At 46.7% G+C, this 18,753-nt stretch overlaps 2 protein-coding genes across 5 annotated transcripts; both read right to left on the minus strand.

Moving 5' to 3' along the window:
- Positions 1-1,839: 1,839 nt before the first annotated feature.
- klf5a (Kruppel like factor 5a) lies at positions 1,840-8,056 on the minus strand. Its single transcript, XM_057048417.1, has 4 exons — positions 7,710-8,056; positions 5,834-6,911; positions 4,981-5,040; positions 1,840-3,484 (listed from the first exon to the last, which is right to left on the minus strand). The coding sequence occupies exons 1-4, from the start codon at positions 7,866-7,868 to the stop codon at positions 3,306-3,308; spliced, it is 1,476 nt and encodes a 491-aa protein (XP_056904397.1). The 5' UTR covers positions 7,869-8,056; the 3' UTR covers positions 1,840-3,305.
- Positions 8,057-8,366: 310 nt separating this feature from the next.
- pibf1 (progesterone immunomodulatory binding factor 1) lies at positions 8,367-18,516 on the minus strand. Of its 4 annotated transcripts, none has more exons than XM_057048407.1 (18): positions 17,919-18,515; positions 17,736-17,836; positions 17,404-17,602; positions 17,196-17,315; positions 16,603-16,736; positions 16,161-16,269; positions 15,964-16,083; positions 15,833-15,894; positions 15,625-15,750; positions 15,392-15,490; positions 13,876-14,041; positions 13,074-13,224; positions 12,822-12,912; positions 12,305-12,407; positions 10,708-10,838; positions 9,961-10,045; positions 9,249-9,437; positions 8,367-9,099 (listed from the first exon to the last, which is right to left on the minus strand). In XM_057048407.1, exons 1-18 carry the CDS (start codon positions 18,183-18,185, stop codon positions 9,097-9,099), a joined length of 2,256 nt encoding a protein of 751 aa, XP_056904387.1. In that variant the 5' UTR covers positions 18,186-18,515; the 3' UTR covers positions 8,367-9,096. The 4 variants fall into 4 exon arrangements, 2 of the variants coding, with proteins under 2 accessions (XP_056904387.1, XP_056904386.1); XM_057048406.1 differs by having other exon boundaries at positions 8,367-9,104; positions 17,919-18,513; XR_008952874.1 differs by having other exon boundaries at positions 8,367-9,104; positions 9,249-10,045; positions 17,919-18,516.
- Between the last annotated feature and the right edge of the window lie 237 nt (positions 18,517-18,753).

Raw genomic sequence — 18,753 nt, forward strand, 5'->3', positions numbered from 1 at the left:
TCTGATTAGGGTCAGAGTCAGGGTCCGGGTGTAAATGCTGCTTTAATCTTAAACTGAATCTGAAATCAGCTGATATCTTTTAAAGGCATCTGAGGATGTTTCTGCCTCCAGATAACTGGAAGAGGAAGAGGACATTTGTGATGGAAACCAGCGTGGTCTTTTCCTTCACAATTTTAACAGCATGTGTGTTTAGGATGGAATGATGGGGTAGAAGTGAGGAGGGACCATCATCCATCATAGCTGAGGGGAACCTCCTGATGTGGTTCAAATGTGAATTTAGAACAAGAAAACAAAGATGGAGCTTCTAAATAATCCAGCTGGTGTCTATTTCACCTCTGCTAAGGTCTCAATGGTAGAAGAGACCCACAGACTGAGACCAACAGTGACTCATGGTCAACAGGAGAACAGTGAGCAGGTGTGATGGAGAAATGCTCCACCTCAAACATCATCCCAACAGTCTCAAATCCAATGTTTTCCTGTCAGCTTTTAAAATGTGCATTGCTTTAACAGCAGAATTTTGTCCTCACAAAAATGGTTGAACTCCTTGGTGTGATTGAAATATCATATATGCAGAAACACACATACACACAGGTACATGTCACCAGCACAAACCTCTGCACAATTACTCTGCAGAACAGGAGAGAACTGGACCCACCAGGGTGGAATGTTAGGAACATCGAGCTGCTTGAGCAAGTATGAAGCCTCACCTGGACCAAAGATGGAAGGAGCCTCAGAACAAACCTCCCCAGTTATTATCTTTGTTCTAAGGAGTCGGAGATTCTGTTATCTTCCATCTCTGGTAACAACATGTTCTATTCTGAGAATATTGGGAGAGGTTGACTTTGGAGGACCTGCATGTATGTGTGGAGTTCTGGGCTCCCTGCTGTCCTTCTGTTGGTCTTCTGAGTGGGTGGTCTGCTCCAAGAGCGGAGACTGGAAACATTATACCTTCATACACACTACATGCACACAAAGGGAAACTGGGAATAACACCAACGCAACGCAGCAGAGGGTGGAGCAAGCAGAAGCTTTCTTCCAGATGTGCCACATTAATTTAGTTGATCCACAACATGAAGCGGTAGCTCCCCCTCGCCACGGCAACAGAGCCCAAAGAACAATTAAATTTAACCCACATGCGTGGAAATAAAGTGTAGACACTTTCTTATCTCCCATTGGAGAGAGAAGAGAAGGAAAGCAAAAGTTTGGCTGAGGTTTCTGTGGAGGAAAACCTGCAGCTCTGAGGGGGGGCAGGTTATGAGAACAGAGTCCACTTTGACCCACAGAGCAGCGCCCCCGGACTCACAGATGAGGTTTCCACCAGAGGAAAGACAGAAGAAAAATGAAATGAAAGAAGAAGAGCGGAGGAGGACAGGCAGAGATGTAGGAGGACGGAAGTGGTTGATTGGGTCCCTCCAGAGATTCTTTTGTTTAGATTCTTTCACTTCTTTCACTCTCTCCCTCCACCTTCGCTCTGTCCGGACATCTGAGGTACATTAAACAGAGTGGGGGTCACATACGTGACTTCAATCAAGAACATGTGTTGGTGCTGGGGTTCCCCTCGGTTCCTCCACTGGCGCTCACATTTATTTTCTTGTTCATTGTCTCTCAGTGGGACGTCAAAGGACTATTGTTTATGGACGAGCAAGGGTGCTGCAGGTTAGCTGCATGTCCTTAACAAGAGCTGCTCTCCTCCACATCTTCCCACCCCTGAAGTGACCAGAACCAAGGACCAGAACCATCATGATGCAGATTTCAGTCTTTCTTCTGAGCTTCTCTAATATGGAATCTGAAAACATCATTTAAACAATCAAAAGGAACAGAAAAAGAAGAAGAAACCTGTAAAATGTCTTCTGACTTTATTATGAAGGGCTTCACTCAGTTGAAGAAAAACAACTTTTGTCTTTGGAACGTTACTCAGCAAGGAAAAAAAAAATCTAGGACAAATGTAGAAAACAATACTTTTGACAAGAATATTTAAAAGAATAAAAGGTCAGTTGTTGCTGTTGGGGGCATTTTTCCCTTTTCTCCCTTTTTGTTTACAAAATAAAACAAATGGAATATAATCAGATTATTATTTACAGTGCAAATATTTACATTAAGGCATTGTTGCTGGGGAAAAGGGCAGTTGGTGTGTTGACCCCCCCACTGCTGCACAAATAAATACGTTCACCAGGAAACACGCCTGCCGGTGTGACCAACAGTGTGACCGACTGTACGACTGATGGTGGGACTGGCAGTAGGACTGAAGGTGTGACTGACGGTATGATTGATGGTGTGGCTGACGGTTTACAGTGTTTTAGTGTTTTACGGCATCTCACCACTGCTTTTACTGCCTTAACTGAAAATCTTGTGGCAGGAAAAATCATTTCTGCAGAACTACAAATCTAAGCATGTTCAATATTGACACTGTAAGAAAACATGGGTGGGCATGTTTGTCCTCAGGTGAGTGGCTGAATAGTCTCAGGACGACGGTCAGGCGGCCTGAAATCACCTGGGTAGTTAGACTAATGCCATTTGAGGGAGGGTAAGTTGTGTGTGTGTGTGTGTGTGTGTGGGGGGGGGGGTTCCACAGTGGTTGGAGCGCTGCTATGCTGAACAAACATATCCACCTGAAAACAAGGCACTTGAGAAGGTGGAGATGAGAATTTGGTTGAAAAAACATGTGACAGCAGGGAAACATCTGCAGATGTTTGCTGAAGACGCCTGATTAGAGCCTGAGCGTCAACATCCAACATGGGTTTACCTCCCACCATCCTGCTCACAGTCCTTGATGAATAATTCATCAGGTAATTGCTGCACTTCAGCGACCATCCACCTCTCTTCTCCTTCACTTCTCCTCCATCTGAAACTAGGAATCTGTCTCTCCTCTCTCTGTCCCTACTGTCCCTCTGGAGGACAGAGGTTTTAATATCTGAACAGCAAGGCGTTCTCTGGACCAACAGTTTCAGCAGATGAGAAAAGGCTGAGATTTGCTTATGCTTTCTAGTGCAAACTGAGGATGTGGTAATAACAACATGAATAACAAACTCTGGAGATTCCAGTTGCAGAAACAAAGGAACAAACCAAGAAGTAAGAATGTTTGGCCTGACTAGTTTTACAACAAAAGCTTCTTATTTTTAGATGGAACCAGTTGTGTTAGAACAGACAAATGTACACCTGAAGAGTTTCTTCTCATATTACATCATTCTTCATTGTTTTATCCAAAGAAATGTCTGTCAGTTACAACTGGAGGTTCTGGTTCTGTGTCCTGACCCACAGACGGGCTAAGTGCTCTGTGTGTGAGGACGGCACGTGTGCACGTGCTGCTAGTTCTGGTGTCTCTTCATGTGCAGGGCCAGGTGGTCCGATCGGGAAAAGGAACGGGAGCACACTGCGCACTGGAAGGGCTTGGCTCCTGTGTGCTTCCGGTAATGACGCGTCAGTTCATCTGAACGGGCAAAGCGCCAGTCACAGTTTTCCCACGTGCACCTGTAGGGCTTCTCACCTAGAGGAGGGCAGAGCAGAGTAAGGATTAGAGGTATCCTTCATCTTACCACCGTGGTCTGATCTCCTGATGATCACAGCCACCAAACACACACTGGATGAGTCATCAGATGGGAGGAGGAACTGGGAGAACTGGCTTTTCTGAGGAGTCAACTTGCCTAACAACACATCCTGAGAAGGTTCCCACAAACTCATCTGGCTTCTGCTTTTGTCATGGTTTCACTCTTTCTTTCACTCTGCCACCCCAGTAATCTCTGAACTTCACCTCCAGGCTCTCAGCAGTCAAAGGTGCCGGCAAGCAGAGCTGCCACAATTATTAGAAGTCAGCACCAAGATATGGCTAAAGTTTCATCTGTGTAAAGCTGGAGACACATTTCAGCTTCAGCTCTTTCAAATATACCCAAACTCTTGAGAAGAGCTCAAATACCTGAAAACAGAGCCGTACTGATCAGCACAGATCAGACAGCTGAGTTTCCACTGGAACAGCTAAGAGCACCGAAGGAGATGAAAGGGTGCGTGCGCATGCATGCGTGCACACCCACACACTTTTATTTCTTTTATCTGTGCAGGCAGAAATATGAAGAAATGAGAAAGAGAAAGAGAGTGAACTAGTCCTTCGAAACAAAAAGAACTGAGGACTTTAACAACACCTCTATTAGGTAGTCAGAATGTCAACAACAGTATGACTTTCAGCACACTCACACACAGAAACAAATGCATGAACACTGAGACAATGAGAAGATGCCAAGACAAACAGACAGAAGGACCGGGGAGGGGTGGTGTTTTCACAATACATTCAAGAAAAAAATGCAGCTCTACAGGCAGGCAGGCAGGCAGGCACGCGCACGTGCGCGCGCGCACGCACACACGCACGCACACACACACACACACACACACACACACACACAAAATAATGGATGTTGATGGAGATTAGAGTGGGGACTCCCACAGGGAGCCAAATGCATTAGGAGTCATCTCATACAGATTACTGACAAGTGCAATCGTGTGCATGTGAATTTGTGAATGTGTGTGTGTGTGTGTGTTAGAGCATGTGTATAGGTGTATGTGTCCTGATGAGTGTGAGGACATACGAAGGAGCTGTGTTGTTTTAGGTGCAGCGAGGTGTGTTTGGGGTCAGAACACCTGAAGGTCTGGTTGTTGTCGATGCTGCTGCAGCAGAACCAGGAGCTCCAGATGAATCTTTACGTCTTCACAGACAGGAAGTGTTTATACCTTAATGCTAACATCTAATCTCACAGGAAACATGCTCAGAACTGAAGACACCTTCTGGCAGAAGTGTGTCACTTCCACCTGTTTTGATGGAAGAGTATCTTGGGCAGAAGATAGAAATGGATGGGATACGTTTACACTCACATACCAGGAAAGCAACACTGCCTAGCAACATGGTGCAAGCAACGACACCGAAATACAAGTCGCACAGCAGCGTCATTCTTCTGAGGAGTCCCTTCTGACTAAGTGTGGTGAATAGAATCTTACCGGTGTGGGTCCTGAGGTGGGCCTTCAGGTGGGACGACTTGGTGTAGACCTTCTTGCAGCCTGAAAACAAAGAGAGGCTTCAGTAAAGACTTGTGTGTCTGAGTAATAATGACGAGCAGCCGGCCAACGTGATGAATGCAACTGTTTAAAGAAACTATTTACACAGAATGACACAAAGCCACACGGCGGCGATCACACAGAATCAAGCTCTGTTTCACCTCGTCCACCGACTACACCCATCCAGCTCAGGGGGTTCAGCACGTCGCAGATCTTCTGACCGAATACGGATGTAAACCTGGTCTACAAGTTCACATTTGTAACCTCCCAGATCTGGAGGTTTCAACTACATTTGGATTCAGCCAGAATTTGAAACTCTGCTCGTGCAGGTTGATGGTTGGTTGGATTAAAAATCAGAAGCCAGACTGGTCCTGACACGCTGTGTGAGCTTTTCACTTTGCCACAGGCGATCCGTCGACACACAGCCGACAAGTAGCTGCACATCACACAACTCCAGCATGCACGAAAGAGAGAGTCAAACCATTTTAACCAGTGACACCATTGAAGTGTGACTGCAGGTGAATGTGTTTAAGGAGTGAATGCTGATCCAACAAACACACGCACGCACGCACACACACACACACACACACACACACACACACACACACATATAATAATGACTTTGCAGCCACAGCAATTGGTGAGAACAGCAGATCTAAACTCCTGCTTCATCACCTCAAGTCCAACAATTCATTTCTGTTGTAGCTTCATTCATTTGTTACGCTACTTTCCATGTTTTGTTGTTTGGCCAAAACAACAGCAGTAAATGACAGCGTGTGTGGTGTTCAGCTCTGACCTGGGTAGTCACAGTGGTGGATCCGTCTCTTCTCCAGGTCCGGGTTGTTCCTCCTGTTGTAGCGAACTGGCCCGGCTGGCTGACTCGTGGCCGAGGGGGCTGCAGGGGCTGGAGGAAGGATGGCAGCCTGGCTGGTGCTTGGGGTGGGACCTGCTGTGTGTGACAGGGCCATGCTGCCTGCTCCCGGGCCGGGAACAAGTGCAGGACCACCACCCGCCAACTTGGAGGCAATGGAGGCTGCATACGATGGTGGAGGCGACATGGCGTGAAGCAGCTCCTTCTGCCTATCCGGGCTGCCGGGCTCTGAGCTTGGCGGGGAAGGAGGCAGGTAGGGTATCTGTTGCTGGAGGAAATGAGGGTGAGTCTGAGGTGGAGGATGTGTGTAGGCCCCAGGATCCAGGCCACGGTAGGGGGGCTTGGCCGACGCCTGCGATGCAGAAGAGCCTACGGGCAGATCGTGGAAAGGGGCATGGACCGTGGAAGAAGACGTGTGTATCTGCTGCTGGCCCTCCATGCTGTTACCATGGTGATGGTCCAAGCCAGAGTTCAACAACTGAAACATGGAGCTCCTGTTGTCATGGTGGTGGTCAAACTGTGATGACACTTCCTGTTTTACAAACACTTCTGGCACCAAGCTGCCACCATGGCTGCCTCCTGAGTGGTTAAAAACACTAGTGAAATCTGGTAACCCTGTCAACGTCATGTTTATGGCTGATGTTTCCATGGCAACGCTGCCATGCCCAGGGGTACCGCAGCTACTGTTGGGAGCACCGTTGGGGCTGTGCAGCTGCAGGTTGGGGGAGAAACAGGAGGAGGCTGACTCAGTTTTGATGTGAGCGACCCCTGTGTGGCTCTGATGCTGAGGCGGCCTGGCCTGCTGACACAAGCCCATCCGCAGGTAGGCACCATCAGGAAGGTAAAGATTCATGTTCAGGGTGTAGGGAGCCCCCGTGTGATCATCAGCAAAGAAGGGATCCAAGGCTGATGCGCCATCCCTCTGTGATTTGTGCTGGTTTGTTGCAGGAGGCAGCAGGGAGAGCGACTGTGGAGAGAGATACCTGTCCATCTCAGACTTGGCCTGTGGAAACATAGAACACACCTTTAGGTTTGAGGAACATCCCAGTGTACCCTTAACAACAGCAGTATGAATGAACAGGGCTTCAATCACAACTAGCCATCACTGCTGTTCAGGGAAGACAAAAGGTTTTAGTCCACAGTCAGCACAGAAACATTTATTGAGGAGTCATTGATAGTCGGTGGCCACACTCTCCTTCTGCCTGCGAGGCTGAGATCAGACAGCTGATGGTGATGGTGCAAATCTGGATACTCTGACACCTCCTGTGGTCTAAAATCACAGGTCAGAGGATCCGATTTGTAGCAAAGTTACAGAAGCCTGCAGCAGAGGGTGAAGCGGCAACATGAAAGGGACTGGGGAAACACCCATCGCTCCCAGTCAGCTGCAGCAGCAGCAGCAGCAGCAGGCTGGGGATGGGCTATTTCTGGGCTCCTGATCCACCAGCTGTTCTCCACCACACGCCGCTGCCGCTGACTCAAACCAGGGGCTAGAGTAGCTGGGAGCTTTTTGTCCCCATTTCGAGTCAGTTGTCAGCCTGGTATGATGGGGAGCCGCGCACACAACAACTGGCGGCCAACTGGCGGACACCGAAAACATGCGGCGAATGCAGACGGAGCGGCTCGGCTCCGCGTCCAGCTGCTCGCTCAGTCCGGCAGATAAGGGAGGAAAACAAGAGGAGAACAACATGGGCCGGGTGGAGGTCCGTGCGCAGTAAAATAAAATATAGAAATCTGCTTTACAATAAAACTGCCACGCCCATTCCTCAAATTCATCATGAATGTGTGATTTCTGACGCGTTACCTGAGCGTAATCGCTGTTCACACTCTTCTCCGTAACCTTGCAGTCCAAGCCGAACAGCACCGAGTCCTCCAAGAGGAACCCGAGGGGGAGAGTTTCCTTCTGCAGCAGACTGAAGGGGTCTTCTTGTCCGCCGCCACTCATCGCCAGTGTGGCGGCCATGAAGTTCCGACGCAGAGCCGCAAAGGAGCGCCGGTCCTGGTATGGAAAAAGCCGTGAAAGAGAGGAGGGATGCTGGCGAGGACGAGCGCAGCTGAGGAGGTGGTGGTGCAGGTGGAGAGCTTATTAACACCAGGCTGCTACATTTCCTGCACCAGACTGGAGCTCCTGCTGGGGGCGGGGCCAAACACTGTAAATACAGCACAGGCGCCGCCCACATGAGCCTTTGATCTGACATTCACGAGCCACCGCCCTACACCCGTCCAGACAGCAGCGAGGGGCTGCTGGTATATCCCGCGAACAGGACCCATTCAGACAGGAACTGACCCATACTTAGTCGTCCATCAGGGTTCCTGTCTCGTTGGGCCAGATGCTGTGTACGTATTATTACAAATGACAACAGTTGTTATAACGTCAGGAGTCTGTCAGGGCTGGCAGAGGTTTATTTGACTAGGAAGGACTGAGGTCAGAGGTCAGACAGACACATTAACCACACACAACTGGGATACAGTTTTTCATTTATAAAAATCAAAGAATAAATACACACAAATGGAAGTTGGTGAACATCTGAACAGCTGGATCGAGTTCCACCACTGCTGCACAGCTCTAACTGCTGGGCAAGCCACAATATTTACAGCCCATAATCACATGTGTACATGGCATTAAGGGTGATTAAATACAGTTCATGTACAAAAACAATAATGCAGGTTTTTACTGTAATTCTATTTTTATCACTGACTAAAGAAAAAACATCAGAGGTAGAAAATAGGGAGGACACTCCAGGAGCCCTTTGGCTGGGATTAATATGATACCAGCAAGAATGACTAAGGTATGCCCACTATGTCTCTATTTAAAGCCAAAGAAGCCTCCACTTGTGTGTCTCAGGGGCTACATTTCCTCCACTAGTGTTTATCTGAAGCAAATGCTATCTTCAACCCTGGAAATGGTGTGAAGATAACCATGAACAGACCCAAAGAAGCAGATCCTGCCAAGAAAGAGGAATGTTTGGGCAGCGTGGCAGCTTGTGTGGAAGGTATTGCCACTGAGCGGCAGAACAACACGTCAGGAGAACAGAAGGCTCCACAACTCCAGCAGCTTCTACTTTTACATTTCAGAATCAAATCAAATCACAAAAATTTCCAAGTTTCACTCTTTTAACACCCTGAGTGACAGAAAGGGTCGTCGGTAAAACACTACACTTCACCTGGGCTTCAGCTTCTTTGTTGCTCCTTTACTGCTCTGAAAAGAAGAAAAAGTCTTTAGATTATCAGACATGAATGTCAAGCAGCTGATGGCAGTAACCATGGGCTGCTCCTCGGTGTGAAGAGTCCAGGCACATTAGAGGAGCAGCTAGTGAGGGTTGAAACTGCTTCAGATACTCACCAGCACTGTGACTTGGGATTTGTTCAGCCAGTCACCTCCTGTGGTCTTGCTGGTGCGGCTGCCGCCGCATAGCTGCTTTTCACCTGTAGTGGAGATCCCCACAATTGTCCTGGTTCCCTGGTCCAGGTTTAAAGTGTCTCTGTCTTTGGGACACATACGGACCAGGACCTGCTTCATAATGGCCAGCTCCTGAGTAAGCACATGGACATGGTCAAAACACCCACCAATCAGCTCAATAAGATGCCATAACCTTCAGGACAACCTGCACAGTTTTAACTGTGACATCTATGAAGATGTTATGTGACATTATACAGGTGAACATCACAGCTGGACCTCTGAAGGGAAGAGACTGCAGTCGGCTCATCCCACCGAGAGTCTGCAGGGGTGGCAGCAGCAAGGACTCTTGGTCAATTCATGGTTCTATTTATCACCCCTGAGGACATGAGCCGTGGTATGTCACACACACACACACACACACACACAGACAAGTGCACACACACACTGACACACACTCTGGTGGAATCTCAAACAGGCAGGCTGAGAGCAGCTGTCTGTGACAGGGCACATACTCCAAACAGCAAATGCTGCTTTGGGACCCACACAACCGGGATGTGTTGCTAAATGTTGCATGAACTTCTGGGTGAGGCTTGCTGATATTTAGGTGTGAAACGATCAGGTTAAAGTCTGCTAGAACAACAGGAACACTCGGCACCTCTCTGCTGTTGAGGAGTCTCTCAAGGTCTGCAGCCATGTTGTTCTTCACCTGCTGCAGAGTGGTCCGTTCTGTCCTCAGAGAGCTGATGTTGACAGAGAAAGGTAGACAGAACAACAGGTTAATAAAGGAAATTACCTACTGGGTTTTACCACATCAAAAGACACTGGTCTTCTCCACTGCAGGCCTGTCCTGATGCTGCTGAGGTGCTCAGCATATTAAAACTGGCAGAAATTTCACAGGTGTCACATTTTCACATTTAAAGAAATATTTAAAGACTTCTTTATAGTTCATGTTCCTCAGGCTGATACAAGCAGGAGCAGGTGTGGTAGCATGTTAAAACAACTGCTCAAAGCACTTTTCTCATTGAAATCCAGCAAAATAATACAATTTTTGGAATTGAAAGACTTTGAGACAAGTGGCTTTTAATAACATTATATTCTGAATAGGGAACAGTTCTGCATCAAGTAAATTCCAAAGCATTACGCAGATAACAATCTACATCCTGCTAAACAGGTTTTAGGTTTGTTAGAATTTCAAAAGGTTTGACAGCATTTCAGTTCTTTGAAATATGAATCTTCTGCCAGCCTAAAGTCAGAGCCAGACAGTCACAGTCAGCAGCAAGAATAAACCTGGATTCAGATGTCTGACATTAAAAAATAGAGGAGTGGTGGGGGGTTGATGGAACAAGCTGAGGATGGTCTGGTCAGCAGATTAAGCTCATGACTTTGAGTTCTCCACAGGTACCTGACACTGTCTTCAAGCAAGCTGATGGTGTCCTTCAGGGCTCTGATCTGTGCGTCCCTTTGTTTCACCGACTCCACCAGGTAGCTATAGGGCTGCTGCGTCTGTTCTAACAGCTGGTTGGCTGCTGATAACTGCAGAGCAAAACATTTGAAACAATTACCTCCCCAACAGGCAGGTGAAGCCTCTCTTAGAAGTCTGTCAATATTAATGGATAAATGAAAATAACAGCAGTCGTGACTCTCATTTCTGATGGCCTCTAGATGTGTGAACAGCTCATAAATGTGGGCTTTATAGAGGCATTGTGTCCTCCTGATTAACAGTAGTACTGCACAACCTCGTCTCTGCATGTTGTGGAGCAGCAGCACCTTGATACCAGTTCCAAAGTTTCCTCATACAAGCACGTGTACGTATGGCTTTAACTAATGTCTCCAAGTCAGAGTTATGATTCACCAGTTAAACAATAATTTAAGTGTGGGCGTGACTCATTAAACCACTAACACAGCCAGCAGAACTGGGAGGACTGGTGTGGACAATGGCTAGTTAGTGAGGGGTGTGTGCGCGTGGTGAACACCCTTATACTTTCAAATGACTAAAATATAGAATATTCATGCTTTTACACTGAATTAGAGGAGGACTCAAACAGCCTTCGTTTAGATTGTTATGAGACTGTAATAGCATCTAGAGAAATGACTAAACAGCCACCCTGTGAACACCCTGCGATAAACACACCCAATATGAGAGTTGAGCCGAGTGCTGCAGGGCGTCACGCCGTTTGGCAGTAATTCTTACTGTGTCAACAGGCAGGACAAGTACGAGTCACACATTTCTCCCTTTAAATTAGCCACTAATGTGTCTTTGTGGTGCATTGCAGGCGCTTAAATCTCTGCAGAGGCTTCACACCTCTCACCAAAGGGTCTCTGAGATCACAAGTGGATCCCACTCTTTTGCTGGTGTCAGACAGTAAGCTTCTGACTGACTGCTGACCCTCACCCAACCCTCAGCCATCACGAAGGAGTCCGACCAGTCTTTCCAGTGTTAAAGCCCTTGGAGGAGCTACACATCTTGTTAGAAACACACCTGATGATTCAGAAGGTTGACCAGAGGCCACAGAAACAGACAAAAAGGAGGAGCAAAAATGTTTCTGCTCTTTGTGCAAGTGTCCTAAAATCTGAGCTCTAATCTTCTTTTACAAACTTCTCACAGATATTTGTGAAAGTGGTCCAAACACGTGAAGAGAGGGAACGCGTGAAGACCGAAACAGACAGTCGGTCTGGAGTGTCGAAACCATGTGCCGTGCTCCTCAAGTGGCCTTCCATGGCACCCATGGTGGGCGGGGCCACCAAGAGCGAATGTGTGATAACAACTAACATCTCAGCAAACCAAAAGAGCCTTCTGGAAAAAATGATTGGGGATGTGAGAGAAGCTGTGGAGCAACCAGAGCTGAGTCACTGCAGATTAGTGATGCTGGGAACACAAAAGTGTGCTGCAGGTGCCAACATGCCAAACTCAGAGTTTAGCTTTTAATTCCATGAAATAAAGTTAAGCCTATTAATGTCTGTCTCCAGGCAGGACTGCACATTTCTCAGTGTGTGTGTACCTGTTCAGATGCCTGCTCAGACTTTAACCTGTGGCTGTCCAACTCTCTTCTCAGTGATGTGTTCTGCCTCTCCAGCTGTAGAACCCTGCGAGCCAGGTGAACACTGGCAGACAGTTTGGAAATTCCAAAATAAGACAATACCAACAAGTTTCTGCCCATGTTAACATAGCTACGCTGAGATCAAACACAGCTGTGGGCTGCCAAACATTAAGGTCCATCCTGTCAGACCCAGACCAATGTGACTTTGGAGCCATTGTTCTCTCTATCACTAAGAGTAACAGATGTAAGACACGTTCTTGGACAGGATTCATGATTCTGGGATGAAGTCAGAGACTCCTGGTGCTGCTAGGATCTACACTGCAGTCTACAGCTTAATGGAAGCTTTATCAGTGACATCGTCCACTGTCTAGGTTTTAAGGCCTTCAGACACATGGAACATGTGTGGATGAAGAGTCTACTAGGCCAGCCTTCCTGCTATTGCCCCAAGGTTCAACTATGTGTGTGAGCTGTGCTGCACCTCTGTTTAAGTCGCCGCCTGGCAGTAGTGGGGACATTGGCACCGTAGCCGTAGGAGAACAGAACTCTCTCTGCCTCTTCTTCATCCTCAACTGCAACAGATTAATAGAGTTTGAGCTGCTACAGGAAAACACTGATGTGTGTTGCTGATTCTTCATCAACAGCTTGTTCAATCACAGACATGCTCTGACTCTGAAGTCTTCTGGGGCTCTTCTGCCTGCAGAGTAATGTGAGAAATGGAGTTTGTTCTTACTCTCTGCAGCCTGGATGGTAACCTGGTCCAACTCTTGCTCAAGATGCTCATAGGTCTCCAGCCGGGAGGCCTGCTCGGCATTCTGAGTGCGCAGCTCTGACGAACGCTTCTCCGATGACGTCTGCAGCTTGTAAAACTCCTCCGTCAGGAGCTGCAGGAGACACAGCAAACAGCTCCCCTTACTGCAATCATTTCAAATGTGAAGGAATTTTAGATGAATTCAGCATGTATACAGGCATAAAGGCACTGGCAAAGCTGCATTTCTTTCTAATTACTCTGCAACTTGGTGTCATCTTTAACAATTAATTGTGTATTGACACCCAGGTAACTAATGGAGGAGTCATGCTTTGCACAACAGTGTTATTCCTGTGCTCTGTCCACTTCCACAAATGGTCCATGTCCTTGTGTCTTCGCCCTCATGCATGTTATCATCCAATGAAAAGACTTTTGCTCATCTCACTGCTGAATTTATCAGGTCTTCAACAACATGTGGTGAGTTTCAGCTTATATCACAGCACTCAAACACCATTATTTACCAGGTAACTACACCTCAAAAGACTGGGGATCAAAGTTGTTCAGTAGCACAAAATGTTACATAAGAACTGGCTGCAGGTCTGTGGAGGACTCTCAAGCAAAAAGAACAATTTACTTAATTACCGTAATTAGGAGATTATATAGCAGCATTGCAATTTTCTGAAATAACTTTTTGAGGTGGGCTCTGAGAACTTCTATGTAACACGGAGCTATGTAACAGTGTACCTGTGAACGTGTGTCCAGATATTTGTGGTGTTTGCGCCCTTACCTCAAGCTTCTTCTGCTGTTTCTCACACTCCCTCTGGCACTGGGCCAGAGCCGCAGCGTTCTCCTCTTTCACCATCACAGCTCGCTCTGCTTCCAAGGCATAAAGTTGGGCCTGAGCCGACAGTTCTGCTACTTGGCTGTCGGTGCCCAGCTGCAGCTGCTGAAACCTGTGCAGGTAATCAGCTTGTTAGACTGACAGCTGAGTTGGGGGAGACATGGATGCATCCCTTCATGATGACAGAGGGGTCGGTCCCATCATCAACAACATTCAGATAGTTCTACTCCAACAAACAGGAAGATATTAAATTTAGAACAAAGCAGAAACACTTAAATAGCATCAGTGAAGGAGGTTTTGTTCACAGAGGAACCTCATCTCTCTTTTATTTAGATGCTTCCACACAGCTTTGTCAAATGCTCATTTCACCATATGATGCACACATTTGTGTGGGTGAGACAGTGCGTAGGTACCAAACACACAATGTGGAGACTGAAGCAGCAAATGTTCTAATGAACGCCAACTGTCCTACAGTGCAAACTCCTGAGTTTTACTCTAGCAAATGTCTCAAACGTCAACTGACGGCCAAAATTATTATTATTATCATTACAAGCAGTAATTTCTTTATAACAAATATCATATCAGATCTGACACATACAGAAAATGTATACTTCCAAATGGACTATTTTAAAACACTATTTCTAAACCAACACCTGATCTATGTTATTTTAATGGTTTATGGAAAATGTTTATTAATTATAAAAGGAACATTAAAATAATTACATTCTCAAGTTAATAGCAGCTCATCCTGACACACTTGGACATTCCAAACACCGATGAAGATGCAGCTTCCTTCTGTGCAGCAGCATCAGAAGCTCATTTACACCAAAAATAGGAACAAGCGTGAGGTCAAGGGTCAAAGGCTGGGAGCTAACATCTGTCGGTGCTGTCCTGGGACGCGGCACAGAGAGGGAATGTGTCACACAGCAGTGTGAGAGCACAAGTGAAAGTGTTTGTGTGGAGGGGCCAACAGCTGGTGGTTTGGATCTAGAGAAATGAATGGCATGAAGTAGAAACCTCAGGGAGGGATAATGTTGCCTCTGCACTTGTCCTCAGATCACGTTAGTAAGAAATGAACCAATGAGTTTCTGAAGAAGCTGAAGGACAGAAAACCCTCCCTGCTCAAACTGGTGAAGCCATTAAAACCAGTTTGGGCACATTGTTTCCAGCTGTCGTTCTTCCAACTTGCTGTTCAGTCATTCACTTCCCAGAAACAAGGGCTGGGTGCCACCCTCAGAGGAACTGAAGGTCAGCTTCTGGTCCAGCCTGGTCCTGATCTAGCCCTAGAGAGGGCAAAGGACACTGTCTCCTATTCACAGCAGCCCAGAGCAAACGCTGCTGGAAGAGTGCACAGATGTGTCCGACCAGGATGTTCTGGTTGTTTGTCAGCTTTGCTTCATCTGATGCATTTCTTTCTTTGCAAAGATGAAGGAAGAGAAAACAAAAGTTGTAGAAGACTCACTGTTCCAGCAGGTGTTCATATCTGGACTGAAGGTCTCTCTGGGCCACCACAGCTCGATCCTTCTCCAAAACGGCATCATCTCTGGCCTCCCGTAAATTCCTGATAAAAAAGATCTCAACATCTCCATCCAAATAAACATGCCTGAAACACCCTCATTATTCTTCACACGGGACAAAAAGCCTCTCTTAAGGACCCGTGTTTATTCAAACATGAGGTTATTAAATGGCCGTTACCTGTTTTCCCTCTCATACATCTCCCTGGAGCTCCGCTGTAAGTTTTCTAGCTCCTGACTGGTTTTCAGCCTGATATTTTCCAGCTCATCTCTTAACTTGTCCTCATACTCTGACTTGTACTGGTCTCTGTTTGCATAAAAATATAAAAATGAACCTACAAAGTAAAAACAGGGTGGCTGTCAGGGGTTTGGGTGTCTGTGTACCAAACCTGGAGGCCACATATCTTTCATAGGTGTCTTCTCTGGCCTTCTTGGTGTCATCTAACTGGACCTAAACCAGCAAGATAAACAGCTTAAGTATGTCAGTGAGTTCCATTAAAGAGGCTCCGGTTGATCAGACCTGTAGCCTCTGCAGACGTTCTTCCTCCTGAGCTAAGCGGACATTGAGCTCCATGTTTTGCCTGTGAAGATACTCCTTGTCCTTCTGCAGGAGAGTCACAGACTGTTGCAATGTCGCCACCTGGAGGACAAGAAAAGAAGATACCAGGAACAAGCCCAGATCTGTGCACTCTACCGTGACATGAAAGTGTGTGTTACTTCTTTGTTGAGCGTGTTCCTCTCTTTGCTAACGGCCGTGTGAGTCACATCTAGAGTCTCAAATCTTCTTGTCAAATCCTTGATCTCAGCTTCAAAGTTGTCGCGCTCACTATAAAGCAGAGCAATATCTAATCATTAGCTAGAGAAGACAAGCAGTAAATTCCAATAGTAAAGGGAGATGGCAGCACCCTCCCTGTTATTTTACAATCATAGCCTCAGTATGTTATGGTGAATTTTGGGTAGTCAATAGTTCCACTACAACACTGGCTGCTCTGACACAGATAAAACCAGTCAGGTTTCCAGCTCTCAGTACCACTTTCATATATTTTTAAAAGGAGAGAACATCCCCATTTTCTGAGTGAAGACCAAAGGGTGATCTGTTAGCAGTAAGAAGCCAAAGGGACAGAGCTTCTCTATGGTCAAAAGTCAAACACAAACAAACCGCTTGATGCTTGGGTAGTTGTCACGACGATAGTCTCCTTCTTGGATGTGCTGTTTGGTGTCGGCCAGTTCCAGGGTCAGTCTCTGACACCTCAGTTCCAGGTCTGTGCGTATCCGCCGCTCCTCCTCGTAGCTCTGCAGACAGACAGGAGAAACTAACAGTGCAGTGGCTAAATTTACCCAAGAACCCAGTAGAGCTTTGGAGTTATCCAATCCACTTGATTTATACAGCACATTTTTAAAACACAAGCTTTCCAAAGTGCTGCACAATAAACTAATTTAAAATAAATAACAGAAAACACTGAAAGACACTGATAGGGTAGGGGGGCGAACCACTGGAGTGCACATTAGCGTTTATGCTAATCAGGCTCAAGAAACACACATTATTGTATTTAAATGTGGTATTGTTTTTATTCCATTCTCTTTCATTCTGATTTTAAGGCATTTGAAGATGTGAGGTCATAAAATAATAACTTTTCCCTGACTCTAATCTCCTTTTAGTTGTAAAATCTTCTGTGAGGTTTGACTCACAACTGGGGAAGTAGAGATATTCAAGATATAACAGAAATAGCTTCAAATGTGTTTTTCTCTTACGTCCATCAGTCCTCTCATCTGTGTTCTGTTTGTGTCCAGCTCCTCAGTCAGACTGTCTGTCTTCACGCTGAGCTGGGCCACCTGAGACCGGAGGGGAGTCACCGCCTCGTAGAAACGCATCTAAACACAGCCGAAAAAAACTCATCAAGAAGATTCCCAACAAACAAGCCACACATTTGGTCTTTCTTCTCCCATTTGTGTCTCTCACAGCTACATATTCCTGGACAGAGATTTTATCATCTGGGAGATTGCGAAGCTCCTGGTACTTGTCTTGGGAAAGGTCCAGATCCCGGAAGGATGTCCGCACCTCTCCTGCACTCTGACACAGGCGATGGTTCATTTCTTCCAGCTGTTGCTGTCTGGCCAGTACAGCCTCCATCTCTCGCTTATGGAGGCTCTGCTGTTTCCTAGTAATGAGGACAGCCAAAAGGATTTAGGAGGCAGGTTTTGTTGCTGGGTTCAATACCAGCTTTCTGTAACTTGGAGTTTGCTGGATGCAGCGTGATTAAGGACGTTACCCTCCAACCATCAGTGATGTACCTGTTGTCCTCCTGAGCAACTTTCAGCTGGCTGTCCAGTCTCAGGGCCAGCACCTGTTTTAGGTGCAGAGCATCGTTCAGCCTCTCCTCCAGCTCCTCAACCTAACGGGAGCAAAGAAAAAAAAAACAGATTTAAGGATACCAACAAGTGACTTCAAGGTAGCTTCAGCCTCACTGCTTCTACCTTTGACATGTAGTCGGCCTTCATGTTATCTAAGAGCAGGTTTTTTTGAGACAGGTCGATTTTCAGCAGCTGGATGGTGTGTAACAATTCTTTCCTCTCGATGAACTGGCGGGTAACCTTCTCCGAGCCGCCGCGCTGTTCATCGGACGAGGAAACGTCGTCGGTGGTTCGAACGGTTGTTTCCAGGCTGATGTCTTCCGACTCCATGTCCAGGGAGCTGGAGGCGTTGGCTGAAGCTGGCTTCAGGCGATACTTCTTGGGAGGCATTTTGAACCTCTTTTTCAAGTTCCCTCAGTCCAGAAAGGAGATAAACGATATTCTATGTGATTCTGATGCCTGCTACAGCGTTAACGTCAAGGAAATGGCTGAAAACCAACGCCAACAGGGAAGCAATGTAGCCGAAAAGCTAACACCAGTTATCGCGTTGCAACATTAAACTCGCTAGCCTTTGCTAACAAAGATATATGGCCATTTGTTTTCGTTTTCAAAGATCCCGCTCCCCTTTGTTTACTAGCCGCCGCCGGTTTGACTCTTTTTCTAATGTTAAATGTTCAACCGCGTCTTACAAATATGTCACAGCGTCCCCTGTGGCCATATACGTGTCACAGCATAACTACCACGAATCAAGCGCCGTGAAAAAGAACACATGGTGCAATACTTCTCCAGAGCACAGGGAACGCTCTAAGAAAAACACCTCGTTTAAAATTGACCACTAGTCCCTCCCGTTTCCTTTAATTGCGGCGTTGTCACAAAACATAAATTAGTTGGCCAACCAAATATAACGGAGGAGAATCGGTTCTGCAAAAGCTAATGGCAAATATGTGTGTGTGTGTGT

This window comes from Takifugu flavidus, chromosome 11, assembly GCF_003711565.1.
Source record: "Takifugu flavidus isolate HTHZ2018 chromosome 11, ASM371156v2, whole genome shotgun sequence".
In the NCBI taxonomy this organism is placed as follows: Eukaryota; Metazoa; Chordata; class Actinopteri; order Tetraodontiformes; family Tetraodontidae; genus Takifugu; species Takifugu flavidus.